Source organism: Acinonyx jubatus, chromosome B3, assembly GCF_027475565.1.
Source record: "Acinonyx jubatus isolate Ajub_Pintada_27869175 chromosome B3, VMU_Ajub_asm_v1.0, whole genome shotgun sequence".
In the NCBI taxonomy this organism is placed as follows: domain Eukaryota; kingdom Metazoa; phylum Chordata; class Mammalia; order Carnivora; family Felidae; genus Acinonyx; species Acinonyx jubatus.
The window spans coordinates 118,487,853-118,510,549 of record NC_069386.1 but is presented as its reverse complement, the minus strand read 5'-3'; the positions used below and the strand labels follow the sequence as shown (position 1 = coordinate 118,510,549).

At 44.2% G+C, this 22,697-nt stretch overlaps 1 protein-coding gene across 14 annotated transcripts in view; it reads right to left on the bottom strand.

Annotated features, from left to right (window-relative positions):
• The window catches only part of TTLL5 (tubulin tyrosine ligase like 5), a 282,100-nt gene that overhangs the window by 30,302 nt on the left and 229,101 nt on the right, over positions 1 to 22,697 (bottom strand). For 3 of the 14 annotated variants that reach the window (XM_053224738.1, XM_053224742.1, XM_053224739.1), the window contains 2 exons: positions 19,061 to 19,140; positions 4,645 to 8,635 (listed from right to left, as the gene is read on the bottom strand). The exons of 1 other annotated variant lie outside the window; for it this stretch is intronic. In XM_053224738.1, coding sequence (XP_053080713.1) covers positions 8,427 to 8,635; positions 19,061 to 19,140 — 289 coding nt within the window. In that variant the 3' untranslated portion in view covers positions 4,645 to 8,426. Of the gene's footprint in view, positions 1 to 4,643; positions 8,636 to 14,828; positions 14,952 to 15,257; positions 17,054 to 19,060; positions 19,141 to 22,697 lie in introns of those variants that run through there. 10 more of the 14 variants (XM_053224741.1, XM_027066200.2, XM_053224744.1 and 7 more) reach the window with 8 other exon arrangements.

Genomic DNA, 22,697 nt, shown 5'->3' with positions numbered 1-22,697 from the left:
ACAATGCATCAGTTGGAACTGCAGGGCTTCCGTGGAAGCTTTTCTTAAAGTGGGTGGTTTTAGCTGGCATCTGTCTTTTGCCCTTCCTCCCAACCCTGCTGCTTGCCTGGAACGTGGACATAACGCCAGTGGGGACAGAACCACCTTGTGACCAAAAACACAAACGTCAGTGCTTTAGGGTTGGTCGAGCAGAAGAAAGAGGGGCCTGGCTCTGAAGGGCTGTGCTAGCTGTGGACTTCCTGTCTCTGAACTTCTTGACAGGTAAGAAAAATAAATCTTTTACTGATGTAAGCCACTGAAGTTCTGAGTTTCTGTTACCTGCAGGGAATGCTCCCCTGCCCTCCCCCTTTCCCTCCCCCCGCCCCCCTCACCCTGCCCTCTGCTGCCCAGGTCCCAGGCTTCGTGCTCCGACCCCCCTGAAGCTCCTTCTGCCCGTCGAGAACTGCCGCCCCCCCCAGTGGGGCTTCACGAGGTGCGAAAAGATGACCACCTTCCCCACTCCTCCCCATCGGCGGGCGTGGAGGCTCAGGAGCCACCTTGGTCCTTATCCTCCCCCCTTCCCAGGTCTGGCTCTATCCAAACAGGGAATGTTGTTAAAAGGCTGGATTAAAGGCAAGCCCACCTCACCCGCATAAGCCCCCACACTACCAGGGATCCCCCTGCTGGGTGGCTGCAGATAACCACCGGACACTTGAGAGAGGTTCAGGCCGGAGTGCGGGGCCGCCAGCCACCTAGCTCCGTTAGGAGAGGAACCTGGGAAAACGGAATCATCTCGAGGGACCTAGTATTTGGACACGATGAGGCAGTGCAGCGTGTTCTGGCAATAGAGCGGCCTGGCTTTGGATTCAGCTCCACCACTGACTGCGTGGCTTGGACAAAGTACCTAACTTCTCTCAGCCTTCGTCTGCTCACATGCAAACTAGATAACAAAGCTACCTTCTTTTGCAGGGTTCAAGAAGATGAAATGTGAGGGATCCACAGTGCTTAGCATAGCCCCTGGCATGTAACAAGTGCTCGATAAAAGGACCATTGTTGCTGTTGTTACAGTAGTGAAGGGCAAGGGCTTTGAAGTCACATTTGGGTTTAAACCCAGCTTCTCCGGCTGTCAGTTACGTGAACTGAAGCTGTTTCCTAGTCTCTGTACCTTAATTTTCCCCAAGTGAGGACGAGAACTGTTAACTCACTCAACCGTGAATACTTGCGGCAGGCCTGCTCTACACCAGGTTTTATGCTGCACCCCGGGTTACGAAGGAGAGTTAACACCGATGCGGTCTAGTGAGGCAGACAGACACTGCTGGAAGCCTGCAAGGACCTGTAACAAACACCACAAAGGAGCGCTGCAAAGGTCTCTGGAACACGAGGACACATCCTGTCAGAGAGGCCAGAGAAAGCAAATGCACCTGAGGGCAGGAGGGGAGCATCAGAGGTGGAACAGCATCTGCAGAAGCTCAGTGGACCCCAGGATGGGGGAAGCTCAGAGGCCAGGCTGCTTAGTGTGGAGAAAGCACAGAGGGAAGGTGGTATGAGGTCAGGATGAAAGGTAGGCAGGTCGTGTAAGGCCTTTTGTCTAGTTTTATCTTGATCTTCAGAGTAAAGGTAAGATTTTCTGAAGGGTTTTAAGTCATGTGTATGCATTTAGGAAAGCTCGGTTCACAGCGATGTGGAGAATGGAGAGGAAGACCAGGATGGCAAGGGCTGATGCTTTGAGAAGCTGGTACAGTAGGTCCAAATGAGACTGTTTGGTGACTCGAGCTTGACTCCTTGCAAATAGGGAGACAGAATCCATGTTTCAAACTAGAGAGTTAAGGGGCGTGTAGGTGACTCAGTCAGTAAAGCCTCTGACTCTTGATTTTGGCTCAGGTCATGATCTCATGGTTTGTGAGTTTGAGTCCCATGTCGGGCTCTGCACTGGCAGTACAGAGCCTGCTTGGGATTCTCTTTCTCTCTCTCTCTCTCAAAATAAATAAACAACCCCCCCCCAAAAAAAGCACAAACTAGAGAGTCAAGTCAATATGAGTTTTGGGGTCACTCTGAGCATCCTCTCCAAAAAAAAGGCACAGATGCAGCACACTTGATCCTATAAACAATTTCAGGGGATTCACAGATCAACTAAAGCTACAACCATGGGCCACAGCTCTTAGGTCACACTCCCTGAATTAGACGATAAAGGCTTGATAGACTCTTTGACTATATCATGACCCCCTTGTTTTTACTAGTACTTCTTTCCTGAAGGTTATATTCTGCTTGGCACACCTCCTTTCCCTGTTCTCTTATCTCCCTATCCTGACACTAAATGTCCTGAGAGGATGACGCTGAGAGATGAGTCAGTTTTCCTAGTGCCAGGAATAAGAGCGGCCTGATGACCAACAAAACAAGAAAACGGTCTTTGTCCCTTTCATCCATCAGATCCTTATAAAAAACTCCATCTCTATTCTCATTTATGTAATTGACTCTAGGAGGAAGCAGATGAAAACAGGAGTAAGGAATGGCCTCAGGACTATTTATATCTGGAACCTGTGATGCTCACGGTATTCCTGGATTCGGGCCAGATTTGAGGAGGACGATGGCTTCCCCGACAACAGCAAAGATCAGGTCTCGAGGCTGAAGCACGACATTCACTTCACCCAATGTATATATGGCCAGTGTCAGCTGGGAAGGACATCAGCAATGTTTTGTAAGAGTCCTGTAACCCGGGACTATTTAGAGTGGAGTCCCGGATTGGTAATTTGGTAACAGTCTGAGAACTCTTTGTTATTCATCTACAATGAGACAAATTTAGAATTTGAATGTAGGCAGTTAAAACCTGTTATAGAAAATGGTCAGCAATTTTATGCCTGGCGAATCTAATAATAATGAATTTGCGCTTGTGTGTTAGATGTCCTCTTTTCTTATTTAGTTTCTCTAGTAATTTATTTTTAGTGTATTTCACAAAAGCATCAGTCCATGCTGGCCTGGACAGGAAAATAACCAGGGCTCCAACACTGAGGGTCTGAAAAGCACAACCGCAGCCAGCTGAAAATTTCCTGATTGTTTCCCCAGCAATACGAATGACTACATGGAAATTTTACTCATTAATACAGAGGACTGGAGATAAGCCCAAATGGACTAGGAGCCACAGAAACATGCGTTTTAGTTCTCAAGGGAATGTCCTCTTCCCAGGCAGCCCATATCTAATGATGAGTCAACATAAAGTATGCATAAAAGCTATATCCTAGCTACCTCACCACAATTCACAACCCTGAAAGGCTGGCTTTATACTCTCTGTGGCACCAACTGAGGCCTTCCTTGTCACTGAGTCACAGCCCAACTTGTCCCACTGTCCAATCCCGTTTCCTTTCATTCCTTTCCCTTCTATAGGAATCAATCTCGGGAGCACTCCCGAATAAACTTCCTGTACACTAATCTCCGTTTTAGCATTTGCTTTCTAGGGGACCTAACTTTTGACATTATTTAACAAATGTCCTCAAGGATCATAATGGGAACTAATGACACCATGTGCTTTGAATTGTGACAAATAGTAAGAACTATCATTTACTGAGTACCTACCATGTGCCAAACACCGTACTGGGTGCATTACATAATCTATAGTCTTTCTTAAAATTGTGGTCAAGTACACGTAACGTAAATGGGATTGAATCAGTAATCAAAAACGTTCCAACACACAGAAGTCCAAAACCAGGCCGCTTCACTGGTGAATTCTACCAAACATTTAAAGAATTAACACCAATCTTTCTCAAACTCTTCCAAAATGTAGAAGAGGAGGGAACACTTCCAAAGTCACTGTACAAGGCCAACATCACCCTGATACCAAAACCAGACGAGGATACCCCAAGAAAAGAAAACTGCAGGCCAATAATATCTCTGATGAATGTAAGTGTGAACATTCTCAACAAAATAGTAGCAAACTCAACTCAGCAGCACAGCAAAAGGACCATCCACCTGATCAGGTGGGATTCATTCCACCCACGCAATGGTGCTGCAACACCCACAAGTCAATGTGACACCCCACATCAACAAAATGAAGGATAAACGTATGATCATTTCAACTGATGCATAAAAGATTTGACAATTTCAAAACACGTTTATGATAAAAACTCTCAACAAAGTGGGTACAGAGGGAACGCACCTCAACACAATACAGGCTACGTAGGACAAGTCCACAGCCAACATCACACTCAGCAGTAAAAAGCTGACAGCCTGTCCTCTAAGATCAGGACAAGGATGCCAACTCTCCCCACTTTTATTCAACACAGTACTAGAAGTCCTAGTGACAGCAATACACAAGAAAAAGAAATAAAAGGCACCCAAATCAGAAAAGAAGTAAAATGGTCTCTATTAGTAGATGACCTGACATTCATATAGAAAAAGTCCTAAAGACTCCACCCAAAAAAACTGTTACAATAAATGAATTCCATGAAGTTTCACAATACAAAATCAATATACAAAAACCTGTTACTTTTCTTTACACTAACAACAAACTATCAGAAAGAGAAATTAAGAAAATCATTGCATTTTGGGGCACCTGGGTGGCTCAATCGGTTAAGCGCCTGACTTTGTCTCAGGGCATGATCTTGAGGTTCGTGAGTTTGAGCCTGCATCGGGCTCCTCTGCTGTCAGCACGGAGCCTGCGTCAGATCCTCTGTACCATTCTCTCTCTGCCCCTCCCCTTCTTGTGCTCTCTCTCTCTCAAAAATAAAATAAACATTAAAACAAATTTAAAAAAAAAGAAAAGAATTGCATTTACAATTATATCAAAGAGAATAAAATACCTAGGAATAATTTAATCAAGGAGGTTAAAGACTACACTGAATACCTATGAGACACTGATGAAAGAAATTGAAGAAGACATAAATAAATGGAAAAATACTGCATGCTCATGGATTGGAAGAACCGCTTTTGTTAAAATGTCCATACCACCCAAAGCAATCTGCAGATTCAATGCTATGCCTATCAAAATTCCAATGGCATTTTTCACAGAAATAGAACAATTCTAAAGACCACAAAGAATCAAAGCAATCTTGACAAAAAAGAACAAAGCTGGAGGCATTATGCTTTCTGATTTCAAGCTATATTACAAAACTATAGTACTCAAAACAGTATGGCATATGGCACTGGCATAAAAACAGACACATAGATCAACAGAATAGAATAGAGAACCCAGAAATAAACCCATGCATAAGTGGTCAGTTAGTGTAGGACAAAGGAGCCAAGAATATACAATGGGGAAAGGACAGTCTCCAATAAATGATGTTAGGAAAACTGGACAGTGGCATATAAAAGAATGAAACTGGACCCCTATCTCACACCATACACAAAAATTAACTCAAAAAGTAGATTAAAGACTTGAACGTAAGACCTAAAACCATAAAACTCCTAGAAGAAAACATAGGTGGTAAGCTCTTTGATGTGGGTCTTGGTGATGATTTTTTGGATTTGACACCAAAAGCAAAGCCGACAAAAGCAAAAATAAACAAGTGGGACTACATCCGACCAAAAAGCTTCTCTACAGTAAAGAAAAAAACAAAATGAAAAGGCAACCTCCCAAATGGGACAAAAATATTTGCAAATCTTGTATCTGATAGAGGGTTAATACCCAAAATATATAAAGAACTCATACAACTCAGTGGTAAAAACAAACAATCCAATTAAAAATAGCAGAAGAATGGAATAGGTGTTCCTCCAAAGAAGACATACAAATGCTAACAGGTATATGTAAAGGTGCTCAACATCCCCAATCACCAGGGACATGCAAATCAAAACCACAAGGTGGTATCACTTCACACCTGTTAAGAATGGCTATAATCAAAAAGACAAGAAGTAACAAGTGTTGCCCTGTTGGTGGGAATGTAAATTGGTATAGCCACTATGTAAAACTAGAGAGGTTCCTCAAAATATTAAAAATATAACTCTCATACGATCCACCAATTCCACTTCTAGGTATCTATCCAAAGAAAACAAAAACACTAACTCGTTGCATGTTCACCCTATGTTCATTGCATGATTTACAACAGCCAAAACGTAGAAACAACCTAAGTGTCCGTGGATGGATGAATGAATAAAGAAAATGTGGTACATATACACATTAGAATATTATTCAGTCATAAAAAGAATGAGATCTTGTCATTGGGCTCAACATGGACGGACCTTGAGGGCATCATGCTAAGTAAAATAAGTCAGACAGGGAAAGGCATATACCATATGATCTCACATGTGAAATCTAAAAGGAAACCAAAAAGCCAAGCTCAGAGATACAGAGAACAGATTCACAGTTGCCAGAGGATAGGGGAAAAATTACCCACGTGACCATTTTTAAGTGAATAATCCAGTGGCATTAAGCACATTCACGTTGTGCAATCATCCCTGCCATCTACCTGCAGAACTTTTTTCATCTTCAAAACCTGAAGCTCTGTGCCCATTAAAAAAAACTCCCCATTCTCCCCTCTGGCCAGCATCCAGTAACTACCATTCTGCTTTCTGTCTCTGAATCTGATTGCTCTAGCTACCTCAATAAGTGGAAATTATACAACATTAGTCTTCCTGTGATTGGCTTCTTGTAGTTAGCATAAATCTTCCAGGTTCATCCATGATGTCACATGTGTCAGGACTTCCTTCCTTTTTAAACGCTGAGTAATATTCCATTGTTGGCACACACCACATTTTGTTTATCCATTCATCCACTGATGGGACACTTGGGATGCTTCCACCTTTAGGCTATTGTGAATAATGCTGCTATGAACCTGAGTGTACAAATATCCAGTCACGGCCCTGCTTTCGGTTCTTTTGGGGTATACATCCAGAAGTGGAATTTCTGAATTGTATCGTCTTTCTATTTTTACAGTTTTTAGAAAACACCATACTATGGCACTGAGCTCGAAGCAAGAGTAAGGAGGGAAAGTAGGAGACAAGGATTGAGAGAACTTGTTTTGTTTTTGAGAACACTGTACAATATAAGTAACCTATTACATGACTCCAGAACCACGATGATACATCTTACACTACACATAATACTAGACAGATCTCTAAGATCTCTGTGTTGTCCAGTTCAGGTATTACATAATTTAAGAGAAGCCTAAAAAATGCATGGAGAATTCAGAAAGGAATAAAAAAGACAGTTTAGTGCTCAAAAGCGAAACCTGATCGGTGTTATGAGGTCAAAGGCTTCCAATGAGTTGATATAGAGGGAAAAACGCTGAAGGAGGATGCTTTTCAAATAAACTAAATCTCATTTTACGGGAACCTTTGCTCCCTTAGAATAAGATCCTTGGATGTGGTCTAACATTTGAATTCTGCATCGTAATTACAAGGTAGGTTTATAGTATGGTCACGAATGTGTAAGAGGTTGTAACCTGAAGGGCAGCGGTGGCTCCTTCTCTGTTTTAGAGGAAGTAGTTTTACAATATTGCAAGAAACAGGCTAGAAATGCTGCAGTAGGTAAATTATAAGGAAGGTTCTTCTGATTTTTCGGACTGCTTCGTAAAAAAAAAAAAATGCATTATAGGAGCGCCTGGGTGGCTCAGTCAGTTGAGTGTCCGGATCTTGTGGTTCACGGGTTCGAGCCCCATATCGGGCTCTGCACTGACAGCACAGAGCCTGCTTACGACTCTGTTTCCCTCGCTCTCTGCCCCTCCCCCACTTGCTCTCTATCTCTCTCTCAAAATAAATAAAAATAAACTTAAAAAAAATAGTAAAAAATAACAAAATGCATTATTTATGAAATTTAAGGTTAATGCATTTTAACTTGAGGTTAAGCATTTTCTTGAAACCAGAAGAACAGGGGGGATATAGGTTATGTTTCAGAAAAATTTTATGTGTTTTATGTATTCTTTTCTTTAGGGCTGGTATTACAAGGTAATGAGGCATTTTGGATGTTGCTAGGGATTCCAGAAACATACAGAACGTAATCCCGCCCTCACGGAAGTTACAGTCTTATTGGGGACAATTTACCCAAGAAGTAAGTAGGATAAAAGATGACAAAAATACAGTGGAGTGCCAAACTTTGTCTTATAAATTGTAAGTGCTGTAGGGATTTTAAAAATGGCAAGATGAATCTAATTATATGAATACAGATTATTGGACAAACCTGAACTGGAAACTTAGAGGATAAGAAGGATTTGTATATGTGGACAGGTGTTTGCAGAAATATGAAAATTCACTCATTCATCTATTCAATCAGAATTTTGTAAGTCCCTTCTATGGGCTGGGCACTGCGGTAGGTCCCAGAATTTCAGAATCAAATTGGAACTCCTCCTTGCCCTCTAGAGAATTACGGCCCTAGTGGGGGAACTGTCAGGTCATCCAGAAAGATACTAGAGTGTCATAAATGTCACAGTAGATACAAGTCAGTGCTCAGTGCAGTCAAATACCATCTAGCTCATACTGGGGGTGGGAGTGGGGGAGGGTTGGAAAGGAGAAAGGACAAATAGCAATTAGCCACATTGGGGGGAAGCAGGCAAGAGGAGGCAAATGGTGCTTGGGCAGAGGAAACTAGATGTGAATAAAGGAACAGAGAGTGAACGTGCCATATGATGGGTGAGAAAACCGCTTAGCTCTGCAGTTTTGACGAGATGGTTCCTCTGCCACCTGCTTTCCAAAGCATATCCGCGCATCTTCACGTGTAGATGAGGCGTCTGGGTCCCTGCCCAAGAGCAAGACGAGCCCTTACAAGCAATCAACCGAGAGGAGTTACACTTAGGATTGTCTAAGCCACATGCGATCCATCCAATCGTCTACAGAATCACTGCCTTACTCTTGGGTTTTGTTGGACCAGAAAGAGACTTGGACTGTAATAGTCTTGTCCCTCACAAAACGGTTTTCGTTGACTTGGCGCTGATGTGTGTTGACTTCCTGTAGCTCACGCCAAGAAGTAGCCCCTTGAAGCACACTGCTGTGTTGGGAGGGCACTCTTACTTCTTTCGGTGTCCTCTCTCTAAAGCATATGAACTACTTCTTGGAGAATAAGAGCCAGGAAAAAGCTTCATTTTCCTCCAGAGTATGGCTTCCTTTTTGAAAATGAGAACTATATACCCTGATTTTTCTTGTTTCCCTTTTTGTCTCGATGGTTAAGAGACTCAGAACCAAATTTAACCTTGATCACAGTAATTTTATTTCGTCTTGTATTTGAAAAATTGGAAATATCTTGACTTTTGGCCTGGATCCTCCTTTTATGTTTTGCTATTTTACTGCATGTGGCTTTCTATTTTAAGACTCTATGGTAGGGATGGAAAGTATGTTGTACCTGCTAGCTACAATGCCACCTCAAGACAGGGGTCAGAAGTGCCGAAGCTGGCCGCTTTGTATCACGCAGTCATGCGATCCTAGCAGAGGGCTGGCATTTGTCCGCAAGGGGGCATTTGCCACCTTCAGTTCTGCACACCAGGGGCACGTCTCGGAATGAATGAAGGAATGCAGAGTATTCTAATTCTGTCCTTTGAAAGGTGGATGTAACAAGTGGAGAGAGAAACAACCACACGGAGGGAGGTGGAATCTCGAATACGGCAGAGTTGCTAACCTGGAAAACAGTGGAGGCCAGCCACCGAGGGGACAGCAGACGACCTGGTATCAGGGATGGACTAACAGATTTGCTGTTTAGCCACTACAACTGCTAATTCTCCCAAATAAGGTGGCAGGCTTTTTTTTTTTTTTTTAATTTTGTTTAACGTTTATTTATTAAAAAAAATTTTTTTTAACGTTTATCATTTTTGAGAGACAGAGAGAGACAGAGCATGAGCAGGGAAGGGGCAGAGAGAAGGAGACACAGAATCCGAAGCAGTCTCCAGGCTCTGAGCCGTCAGCACAGAGCCGGACGCGGGGCTCGAACCCACGAACTGCGAGATCATGACCCAAGCTGAAGTGGGATACTCAGCCGACTGAGCCACCCAGGCACCCCCAGCGTTTATTTATTTTTGAGAGACAGGGAGAGACAGAGTGCAAGCAGGGGAGGGGCCGAGAGAGAGGGAGACACAGAATCCGAAGCAGGCTCCAGGCTCTGAGCTTTCAGTGGGGCTCAAACTCAGGGACCATAAGATCATGACCTGAGCCGAAGGTGGATGCTTAACTGACTGAACCACTCAAACGCCCCAAGGTTGCAAGTTTTTATGAGGTCCAGCCCCTGAGACTGTTTGTTCCTTATGCTTATGTGCAGTAACTTTCCTTAAAGAGGTAAACTGAGGGTGCCTCTCTTTGATAATCAAAAGGCTATTGCAGATGACTCAAATTCTCTGCGTAAACAGAGGAGGATAAGGATATGTACATACACACAACGGCAATTTACATTGGAGAACAGTAGAAAAGATGACTAAACACCGAAGGCCTGCAAGGGTCATATTTCTAAAAACGAGCAGCGATGTCAAGATTCCATGTTCCAATGTCTGATCAACTACAAACAATTCACTCATTAAAAAAACAAAACAAAAAAGCTAAACTCTTGTCAAATTCTAAAACATCTTCATTTGGGTTTGTCTCATGAACAAACATGTCTTAATGAGAAGTGAATGGAAGGCGGAAAAAACCCTCAGTCACTTTTCAGTCCAGTTGAATATAAAACGCAGTGATTCTTCTTCCTGATAACCACAAACACATAAATAACAGTAAAATAGCAACTTCTAAGCAGCCGACCTCTTTACTACATCTCGCCATCTTACAGCCAGGTTGGCTTCCCAAGTTACATCCTTAGTTTGTACTGGGGAAACATGCTTTGTTTTCTTGATGTAGCTAAGGGGACATTACGCATGTTCAAGCAGTTCCTCTCTGGTATCAGGTAACCGCTTAGCCGGGATTTAGGTTTTAAGGGAAGAGGGCTCCTGATACCTACGTTAGAGTCCTGTCTGGAAATACTTGTGTGTTCCAAAGAGGAGAATACAAAGAAGTAGGAGACGCTATTGTTCCACTTTTACCAGCGAAGCTCTTCATTCGGAGGACAAGAGAATCCGAGTCTTTCTCTTTATAATTTCAAGGAATAAAGCATAAATATCCGCACAGATCATGCCAACGGGGCAATGCACATCAAGTCACGGTTCTCCGCGTCCTACACTTACCCACCCACACACTTTGGGGCCCAGTACACTCTACAGATCAGGCGAGCAGCGTTGTAAATATTTCCATGCACAACGCTTGCTGTTTCCAAAGACAGGCATGGCTTAGCATGCCATTTCTTTCTTTAGAACTTTTAGGAGCAATTATGACCTGGGGATAGAAGGATGGTAAAGCAAAGGTATGTGCCTATAACAAGCATTTCATTGAAATTAGCAGCAAGATGTGTGGGTTCATGGGATGGATAACCACAGAGTATAGATTGATAACTTGTAGCGATAAGTATAAAAACTTACAAAGTAAGGCAATGCTATGCTGGTTACCTGCCCAGTTCAGGAATACAAGAATAAACAGGATCTTTTCCCACCCAAAGTGAACGGATATTACACAGGACAATACGAATCTGCAGCAAGAGGCAGTGGTAGGTACAAGCCTCACAAATCCAGGGTGCCAAGCATTTTTTCCAGGAGGTGTGTGCGCTTCTGTAACATAAATGTAATTTGAGAAAGGGGCCGCTGCGCTTTCCTTGTCTCTTTCTAACAAAGTAGTAATTGTTAACAATTGAAGAATCATCACTCCTCTCTTGGCAGTTTGCCAGCTCAGCAAGAGACAGTATCAATTTTCAGATCTTATCTTTCTTAGTGGTCCACTTCTTAATCCATTTCAGGAATAGAGTTCCCTGGTTTTCTTTAAGGCAAATGAACCCCCTTAGAGGACCTTGGAAGTGTTCCCCTCCATCCCCCCCAAACTGAAAGCCAGCTTGTTTCCTCCCCCACTTCCAACCAGGTTGTTCTGCTATGCTTGGGTTTTGTTTCTGAATGTAGAAACAGTTACTAAATGAAAAGAAGAGGCCTCGGGACAGGAAAGCATGAAATTTCAATGGCTGACAGCCAGGCGACTTTGCCATGGAGAGGGATCCACATCCTTCATGTGTGGCTGCAGCTAGATTAAGGCTAGCACCACACACACCGTTAAAACACCACTTATACAACACAGCCTATAATGAAGTGAGTGCTGTGACCAGTTGCTTAGAACTTAGTGGTATAAACCTAATTGATGGAGATTTTTTTTTCCTGGCTCCTCGCACTGCACAGTAAAGACATTCACTCTGTTGATGTTTGTTCTAAGGGTGTACAAGTTGGGTATGGTATGGTTAAGTCAGTGTGGCTCTGGAGGAGATGAGAACAAGGCTTGGCAGGGGCAAGCTGATTATACTCGGCGTCCCAGAGAGAAGGTCACTGCGTGCCACACGGGGTCACAGAGGAAAACACCAGTGTGGTCAGGAGACAGAAGACAGGAGTGAGGAGAAAGCCGAGGCCATAACCTTACTTGGGATTTCCCTGGGAAAGGCAAGGCAGAGCAGGGTAAACAGCTTAAGGCTGGCTCGTGTTAAGGATTCTGGTGGGCTACGGGCTCCAGCAGTGCTCTCTAGTTGTACCTGGCCCTGGAGCAATCTGGGGCAAGGGAAATGTGGGTGTTCCATGTGAGAGTTAGATAAGGAGGCGGTTGGGGATATAAACTTGGGACTGGTTCGCTTCCATTTGAAAGGCATACTCGTGGGCAAGTTGTTATGATCTCTAGGAATTAGCTAGCCCTGGGAGGGGCAGTTTCTCTCTGGGTCGGTGAGGCCCCAAATGTCAAAGCATCGAGAATACAGAAAACATAGTTAACTGGCTCTGTGACGAAGGGATGCCAAACAGACAATACAGAATCTAAGAAGATGCAAAATAATGTATCTATTTAAATACGACCCTTGCCTGGGGCAGCATAGTGGGGGTCTTAGAAAGTCTGAGTCCCCAGCACGCTTTAGTGCAGCTCCTTCGTTCTTTGATCAGGACAACTGATGTTTTCTGTCTTAGATAACATGCTATGCAAACATACTTCAATCCTCGCCATCTAACCTGCCTGCCTCCCTAACCCCATATATGAAGAGGCTCTAGGATCATTACAGCTCGTGATAACATTCGTCTGTGACTGTGGTTTGAGGGACCTCTGGCCTGAGCAGTGATCGTGCCTCTACTGCATTCACAGCAAGGAGAAAACAAGCATCCGGGTGATGGGACACGGATGCTGGGGTTCTGCCTCCTCACTTGGTGAACTACGTATTTCTCCTATTCAGGGAGAGGCAGCCCATGGCCATCTGACACCTACCACCTGCCAGGCTGGTGGGCCTGCCTCCGGAGCCTCCCAGCTGGTCGTGCTGCACCATGGCAGCCTGGTCTTCTGAGGCCCCCTGACCCACTCTGCGTCGAGGCCATGCACGCTTGGCATGAGGTCTTACCGCCTCAGCTAACTACAAAGTACAGCATCACCCTCCCTAGCTTATGTGCCGCTCAGGCTCAGCAGGGCTGTGTTTGCAAGAGATTTAAGTGTTGAGAGATGGGCTCTTTCCCAAGGCTTCTCTCCTGATGATCCTACTTTGCCATGTAATGTTCTGGGTGGACTGTAAGGGATACTAATGAAATAGGTTCAAGGAAAGTGATATTACAACGGCGGCAGGGTCCAAGTCTCACAGTCCTGGAAGCCGATGGGACATTAGTGCTTCTTGGCAGGCCATCGGTTTAGTTTGGAGCTTGATGTCGCATTCATTCTCCTGGCTGCCAGTCTCCTCAAGGAAATATTGACCTTCTCGCTTTAGTTTTCTATATTTCATTAGTTGTTCATCATTGGATATCAGAATTAAAGGCCCATTGGCCAAGTATTACCAATAGAACTCGAGTTGTTTTCAGTTTTTCTGGTACATTTTGGTAGATGACCAAGCCATGGATTTGGTGTTCCCTTCTCTCTTCTCATTCCTTTTTGGAAAGAGTTTAGATGGGCTGGGGAAAGATATTTGAAGCTCTCTGATCCAATGTAAATGAATCCTGTGGTGGGTAAATAATTTTCCTCCCTCCTTTGCTCTCCTGGGGTATTTTGATGAATAATGCTTCTCAAATAAGCTTGTAAGTATTCCCCCAGAGGTAAGAAGGGTATTAAGCTCATAGCAGGTGTGCCATTAATGCTTCAGTGTGTAGGGTAGAGCAAAGAGGAAAGGAATCATCAAAACCTTGTGGTTTCAGAGAAGTTTCTGGAAAGTTTTGAAGGCCACAGCTGGGAACAAAATACTGTGGGGCAGCGCTGGGGAAGTGTGGGTACAGCCTCACAAGATCAAGTCAGGCCGTCCCTTCAATGTCAGATTTCTACGGATGGGTGGTAGGCTGGGATTTACGGTTTGTTTTGTGGCCAGTTATAGCACATGCTGATCTTAACTCAGACACACAGCATAATTACTCACTCAACCTCACCCCCCAAAAATTATTTTTCAATTTTCTTCCTTCCTGCCTCCCATTATTTGAAAGTCCAGTTCACAAACTACACAACTCTAGTCTAAAAGCCTTCTTTAAAATAATAAATATCACTGAGAACATTCTCTTTAGAGGCTATTGCGATTTGAACTTCAAATATCATTCTCTCCAATGTATTCTGTTACACTTTACCTGTGATAACTCAATTATAGCTTTAGTTTCTTTCTTTGACTGGCCTCAATGTCCCCATGGTTTTAAACAAAACCCTCCACAATAGTGAGGAAATTTCTTACTGCCACAGCGCCACCTACTGGCAGGCTATTACAGAAGCAAGCTAGGAGTAGCTTAACTTTGACCCACAGTTTGGAGACTCCTTCTGAGCTCTGGTTTTACAAAATGCCAGTTTCCTTGTCATTTTGAGAAACTATCGCTTCTCTTGATAGCTAGTAAGCCTCTTGCTGTGGCATAAAGTCAGCAAGTTATAATAAAAAAATATGCTCTTATTCTTACTGTTACCTTAAATTGGCCCTGACTTCACCGACTTTGATTTTCTCTGTCCTATAACTGTAGCAAGGGCTCCAGATTGTGTGGGCAAGGGTTTGGATCTGGCGAAAATAACCTGGGGAGCTTCCAAAGGTCCTGAAAAATGTAAAAAAAAAAAAAAAAATCCCTACTTAACACTTTATTTGATCTTGGTGAAAGGACAAGAGGTCAAATCTAAAACTAGGTTTTAGGAAAGGACAAAAACCAGACAGAAGACTAGCCAGGGACACCAGGCCCAGAAAAGCGCGCCTAGTATGTAGCATTAGGTGGCGGGCGACAGAAGGAACCAAAGAAGGAAAGAGAAGGCTGAGAAATACATTGAACATAAAGAAAGGAGAAAACACCTATGTGTATTTCAAGAAAACAAAACAAAACAAAACATGGCTTTAGGGGATCATTGTTTGCCCAGATGCTGATGCTCCATTTCCGGCCAAACACCAAACCTGTGCCCTTTGCTTTCTAACACCATAAGAGTACGTAAACCCAAATTCTTATCCCTCTGGCTCTGGGAAGAGAAGAACGTTTTGGGAGTAACAAAGGATGTGAGACACTAGGGCAAGCATCTTAAGAGCTTTATTCATTTTCACTATTAACTTCTTATATTCCAGATCCATCCAGGATCTATAACAACTAGATAACGCTTGGTGAAAAGAATAAGAATCTGATAATAAAAAGAGGTCATTCCGCTGAGAATTGCCCAGCAAATCATTTTGCTTGAAAGTTAAAGTGACTTCTAGATCCTCAGAATTTAAGGTCCGCTGGGTTTACTTTCTATTAAAGTAAGTTCCTTTGTCTTGTATTACAGGGAGGCAGGGAGGTGGGCGGGCAGAGGCACACTGATGGGCTGCTGCCCCAGCCCCATGCAAACAAGGAGGATAAAGTTAAAATGTATGTTTTATCAAGGCCCCAAATAGCAAATATTTAACAAGGACACTGTTGCTCACTTCTTGTAAATGAAATCCAGCATTGGTGTTCAAAGAATCTTTCCACCAACTCCAGACCAGTAAGAGCTTTTTAAACAAAACAAAACAAAACAAACAAACTGGGGTGGGGGGCAGATAGAGGCCGGGCTCCAGGACAGAAGAGGCGTAGGCAGAAGCTAGGGCCAGGGATGAGGGCAGCTGGTATGGCCTCAGACCCTGCGAGAATGGTAGTTTACGCTATGAAGTCCGCATGAGAGAAATGCCAGTTATCTAATCTGGTACTCTCTGCTATTTTAGTTCCCCATCACCACTTCTAAACTCCAGAACGCCATGGTTATAAAGAACGAAGGCCAATGGCTTTGGCTTTGAGCCAAAGGCCCTCGCTCTAGCTTCCTTCTCAAATTTCCAAATTTGCTGACTCTACGTCTTGCCTCCCATAGCAAACTCAGAATATATAGCCTGAGGTAGGGAAGTCAAGGAAAAAGTCACATTCATGGAGCATTCCAGACCTTTTGCTAGCAGCTTTCATGTCCACTACCTCATTTAACACCCACACTTAAAAGACTGTCACTAGGTCACCATCAGTGGGGAAGGATTCTGAGTTGTTTTTCAACAGAGTATCTCAGTCAGGATGAACCAGTATCTCAGTCAGGCGCCCAAGGAACAAAGTCACACAGCTTTAAGACCTGGTTGGCTAGACTTGCAGAAGAGTCAAGGGGCCAGGAAACAGACTTTTGCTATATTCGTGGACTCAATAATACCATGTTTAACCAACTGAGTTAACTGGACCAGACAGGGGCTAAATACCTTTCAAAGTCAGCGTAGCGATTCCTGTAGAGGCACAAACTTCCTATCTCTGAGAGCCATATAACTGACTTATTACAGGGGCTACTCTCCCTTCTTCTGGGTTTAAAGAAAAATGTCTCTAATAGCTACCTAACCTTTTTATAGGACAGCCTTCTGAACCCCTAGACTAACACCTTTAAATCTATGTGTCATACAGAAAAACGCATGATTTGTAGCTGAAACACTCAAGTGCCAGGTAGTTACTTACGAGCTGTATAAATAACTCTAACAGGGTTAGTTACTATTATACCGCTAAGGCAAAATGTTTATTGGGAAGTGTGGAAAATGCCTGAGACTCGTGTACCAAGTTCATCAGTGTTTCTTTAACTGAGGATCGGGAACACCAGGAAAATCACAGACTAGAAACGAATTCAAGGCACTTGAGAGGTCCAGAGTCAATGGAGATAAAAGCAGTGAACAGCTGGCTACCTAAACAAGGCGAAAAAAAAAATAATGCACTTGTCTTAAGGCAGAAGCAGAGGGAAAAGGGAGATACTAGAATCCGGGGTTTCTATTATACAATATACAGTATACAACCTTTATATAACTAACATACAACTTTTCTCTTTGTTCTGCGGTTTTAGGCTGACGCTGCGTTCACTGCAATGGTTACAAAATCTCTAACACATAACTTCAGCAGTCAATAAATATTAATTCATAAGCGAGATGCTGAGAGTATGACCCACCTGGCCCCTCAAATTTCCAACTTCCCCGGCCAGAGTCTATGCAGAGCGTTCAGTTTTGTACTTAATGCGTTAGTTAGACCTGCAAATAGCAGTAGGCAGGTTTCCTGGATCTCCTATGCTCTGCAAACCTCTCTGGCTGCAGCAGTTTGTGGACAGATACATTCAGCTGTGCATACAGTGCACAGTTCTTCCAGCCGCCCACTTCCCATTCCTTAAAAATAACTACCATATCCTAGTCATTCTTTTTGGGGGGAGGGGAGGGGCAAGTAGATACCCATCAACTATTTCTTGAATTCGGGTTCTAAAATATTAAGCAGAGAACAAAGTCTTTATACTCTTACAACCTGATGTGGGTGTGGTTGTAGAGCTTTTCTCTCTATATGGCTTCCCTGAACCCCACAGTAAGCCGGAGGTGTGCATAATTCTCCCTGTGATACAGTCTAACCAGGCTTCTTAGAGATCTGGCATCATGTGAAGGTGTATTATGTCGCACGCACACCCCTCATCCCTTGGCTCTAGACTCCCTGACGGCTCCTTATTGCACTCAGGACCAAGTTCCCTACACGGCTCGCAAACCGGCCCTGCTACCTCCGTGACCTCTCTCTTGCTGCTCCCTGCTCGTGCCCTAGTCCCCTGCCACAGTGACACACGAGGGCTCCCAGAACACGGGGCATTTTCACCCCGCCCCCGACTGTGCAGTATTGCTCCCTCTCCCTGGCACTCCTTTAGTCCCGCACAGCCCCCCCCCCCCCCCCCCCCCCCCCCGCCCCGGCAGACATGTCAACGTTCAACCCTCCGCCTAGATGTTTCTGCCTCCAGAAAGCCCTCTCTAATCCCTTAAGAGCCTGGGCCAGGTCGCTCGGGTTCAAATACTGCCCCACCATTTACTAGCTGTGAGATGTTAGATATGTTTCATAATCTGTGCCTTTATTTCTTCAGCTGTAAAACAGGGAACACAGTTCCTATTATATGCCTGTTTTGCAGACAAATGAGTTGTTACATGTGAGGCATTCAGAACTGTGCCGGGCACAGCGGGTGTTCCGCCAACCGTCTATGGTTATTCTCTGCATCCCCAGGACCTGACACTTACCCACCCTGCAGCCCCGCTCCCTGCTGACTCTCCTCTTTTCCTAAGTCTGTAAGTTCCCTGACAGGAGAGATGGCCTGGTCCACCCTTTATGTCCCTCAGCTGACATCTCATTCTCTCCACAGTAGGTATTCAATAATAAGTATTTGTTGAACTGAATCCAAGTGATTTTCTTTTAGTTTTCTGATTACTTATCAGTATATTCTTACGAGTTAGTACTCACAGAAAACTATGCCTGGACCAATGTTGCCTGACTTAGATGTGGATACCTACACGAGAGGTTTTAAAAAGACCTCAGTAAGCACCTGGCAATGGATCAATAGGCCATTACATTAGCATGACAGGGACTATGATCATTGTCCTGAAGAGTTAGGGAGAGACACTACCGGTGGGAATACGATATGAACAGCGAAACACCGGTCAAATACCAGCCTAAATGCTGCAAATCTGATAGCAGTCTCCCAGACCAAGGAATGTCATCTACCCTGAACTAGTTCTGGAAAACCATTCCATCCTAAAGTGCCCATTTGCCAATGCTTCAAAAGCCTGGATGCTTCCTTGTTCTTTGAACTGCAGGTTTCTTCGGAGGCAGAAGACAGAATATGCCCAGCCCAGCACCCTCCCTGTCGTCCCGGCCTCGGAAGAGCTGGTGTGTCCACTAACCTGTGGAGCTGGTGATGGGCACAAAGGCTGCAGAGTTAAGGCTGCTCTGGAGTCCATTCAGCTGCCCTTCTGTGGACCCTCTGAAACACAAGCAGCTTGGTTAGATCAGCAGATAGAAAGGTTAGATCAAATGCAGGCCCTCCAATGGCTTTGCCTCTCGCTCTCGGTGTTCTCTGTCACATGGCTCATTCCCTTGCTTCTTTCAAGACTTTGTACAAATGTCATCTTAGCAGAAAGGACTCCTGTGACCAACTACCCCGTCTTCTGAAATATTACATATACTGAAGTTTGTTGTACATCTCTCTCCACTGGAAGGTAATTGCAAGAAAGCACAGGCTTGGACTACTGCTGTGTCTCCAGTGCCTGGCACCTAATAAGCGTTCAACAAATATTTCTTTACTGAATGAATAAATGAAGTTTCCAGTATTGACTTGGATAAATTATAAGTAAAGGCATTAAAAAAAAAACAAAAAAACCCACCAAGGTTCATGTAGACCAGCGGTTCTCAGCTGAGGTAGAAAGGAGGGACAGACTTTGTCCCCACCCCCACCCTTCCACAAGGGACGTTTGGCAATGTTGACACATTGTTGTCACAACAGCGAGGTCTATTGGCATCTGGTGGGTAGAGGCCAGGGATGGTGCTAAATATCTCCTAAAGTGCACTGGAAGGTGCCCCCAAAGGATTTTGTAGCCCAAGATGTCAATAGTGCTGAATTTGAGGGGCACCCGGGTGGTTGTGTCGGTTAAGCGTCCAACTCTTGATTTCAGCTCAGGTCTCATGATCTCATGGTTCATGAGTTCAAGCCCCACATCGGGCTCCACGCAGACAGTGTGGAGCCTGCTTGGGATTCTCTCTCTCTTTCTCTCAAAATAAATAAACTTAAAAAAAAAATAGCGCTGAAGTTGAGGAACTGTTATATAGAGGCACCCCCCTCGCCCCCATGCCAACTTTGACAAGAGACAGGACAGAGTAAATTGGATGCTTTGGGCACAGGTTCCCCAGCCACATGTCTTAGAAATTCTATGACTAGCTTGATGCCCTACAGACCATGCTGGATCTCCTCACTACAGGCTCTTACAGATCTGTAATTCTTTCATTGCATTTACCAAAATTGTAATTACGGGATTGTGTAACTGGTTGCTTAATATCTGTCATCCTTGCTAAAAAGTAAGCTCCGTAAAGGCAGAGATTATATCAGCTCATTCACTGTTGTAGCCATAGCTGTTAATATTGCACTTTGCACAGATCAGGTATCTAATAAATATTTAAAAAAATAATCTGATCCATTGCCCCACAAATACAAATTACTTGTTGGACCCATCTACCTTGATTTTAGTTGACGTGTAAAAATTTTACTTTGTAAGACTAAAAGTTTCATACGCTCGGTTCTTTATTTCTTGAGCAGCAATCAATCCAACCTTTAGAACCCTTCTCCTGGCACTGTTTGTCCATTTATTCATCCATGCAAAAAGTATTCCATGCTTGGTACTAGTGAGGAGGCAGACATTAGGCAAAGACATAAGGGACAAACTATGTGATACATGCTAAGGAGAAACAGCACGAAGTGTTTTAAAAAAGAGAATGAAACAAGGGAACCTCATTGAGATGTGACACCGGTGGTCAAGGATGGTCTTTCTGAAACTCGCATTTCAGCAAAGTCATGAAGTTAGGAGAAGTAGCTATTGGCCAAGAGTAGGGATCAGGAAAGAGCTTTTCGTGGAGAAGAAATAGAATATACGTATAATGATCCTGAGGCAGAAAGGGGTTTAGAATGTCCGAGGAGTTTTAAAGACCAGCAAGATGGAGGGATGGTCAAGCAGTGTTTGTCAAATGTCCTTGACAGGAACCACCTGGGGTCACTTGTTAATCACACAGCTCTCCAGGCCCTTCCCTTAGAGATTCTGACTCAGTGGGTCCGGGATAAAGTGTGAGAACCTAGGCTTTTTATAGCTCCCAGGTGTCCAAGTGACTTGTATCAGCAGAGAAGTGAGGAAAACGTTGACTAGTGGGCAAAGGGGAAGGTGATGCGAAGAGCACTTGGAGACTCTGGCAGACACTTAGGTGCCCAGGGGGTCCCCCCCCACTCCTCCTCACTGATGGAGAGCACACCCCAGCAGTGATGCAAGGATCACACTCTCTTGGACCCCTTCCCCTCCAGCAAGCTGTGATCGCGGCCCCACCCACTCCTTTCCACTTTCATTGGAGGACAAGGGAATGGTAGAGACAAACAGGAGAGAAAGGAACAGAGGGAATTCTCCCTTGTCCCACAAGCCTCAACCTTGAATAGCTACATGGGGAATGCTTATCCATTTTATTTCAGCCCTTTATAGACCCAAAGAACTACCCAAAGCATCTCTAGCTAATATTGGCTCTTCTAGGTCCAAGCGAAAAAGGAAAAGTTCCAGAACCTAGGATGGGCTCTTTCCTCTACAGAGGTTAAAAACCCTTAGGGCCATTTGCCTGGGTTAGGGGCAGCCGCGTCAAGAAAAGCCACGAAGCCGGTCTCAGTATCGCGCAGAACAGCAAAAGGGAACCAGGCAGGCGAAATACCAGAGTCAGTAGAAGAAACAAAAGCAGCAAACAAGGAGCTACCCCAGGGAGAACAGAGTCCCTGGGTGTTTAGAACTAGTGAGTCTGGATCCTTAAACTCCTTCTCCTCTCTGAAATTCTTTTCCTCTTTTCCCCCCTTCTCTGGAATTCTTATCCCACCCTTCACCTTCATGGGCTGTCTCCTGTCCCTCTCCCTCTGTCCATCCCCTGTCACTCTTCCACCCTGCCTTCTCCATCAACTCCCATCACAGGCCTTGGGAGCCACCGCTGACTCAAACTTCGAACACTTCTAATGAGCCTACTGTTTCTAGCACAGGCGCCCCATTTCCCCCCGCGGTGGAGAAACGTGTCCAACAGCCATTCAAGAGGAAATTCAGAGTGGACTTTTCCATGAAAACACTGGTACACAAAGTGGTTTGGGTCTATGTTATTACTACTTCAGGCACATCGTGGGTAAATACGCTTTTGTCGTGCAAGCATCATTTCCCTGGGAAAATACATTCCAGACTCTGGTCAACCCACTCCTAAGTGAGAACTTTTGAACCACAGCTTACTTAGGGCGCTTGTTGATCTGCTTCTGCGATAATTCTTTGCAGCTTTCCTGGGAGTGCCTGTGTTTTAGGAACTCCTTATGTAGTCAGCTGCTTGTCTGAGTCAGTTACTGTCCTTTAACATCAAGTTACCACGACCTACCTCGTAGGGTTGTTGAGGATTAAGGAAGATGGCGACTGTAAGGCACATCTTAGCACGGTATCTAGTATTATATCAATGGCTAAACAAACATTAACTTTTATTGGAATTGGTATTTTTACTTAGAATTGCTAACCATCTTTGCATTCACTATAAGCTTATCCATGTACAGAAATATTAAGTCGGGTGACGCAGTGACTCTGACTGAATATGGAATGTGGGTGCTAAATAGGAGAATGTCCACAACATACTCAGAACCTGGAAGTTAACAGCAACTTGCTATTAAAGTCAAAAGGTAGTTAACTGGTGGCCTATGAGGCAGAAATCTCATGGTCACAACTACTCTTAAACTCTCTTAGAAGAGAGGTCTCATTTGAGATCGACAAACTACCTCTC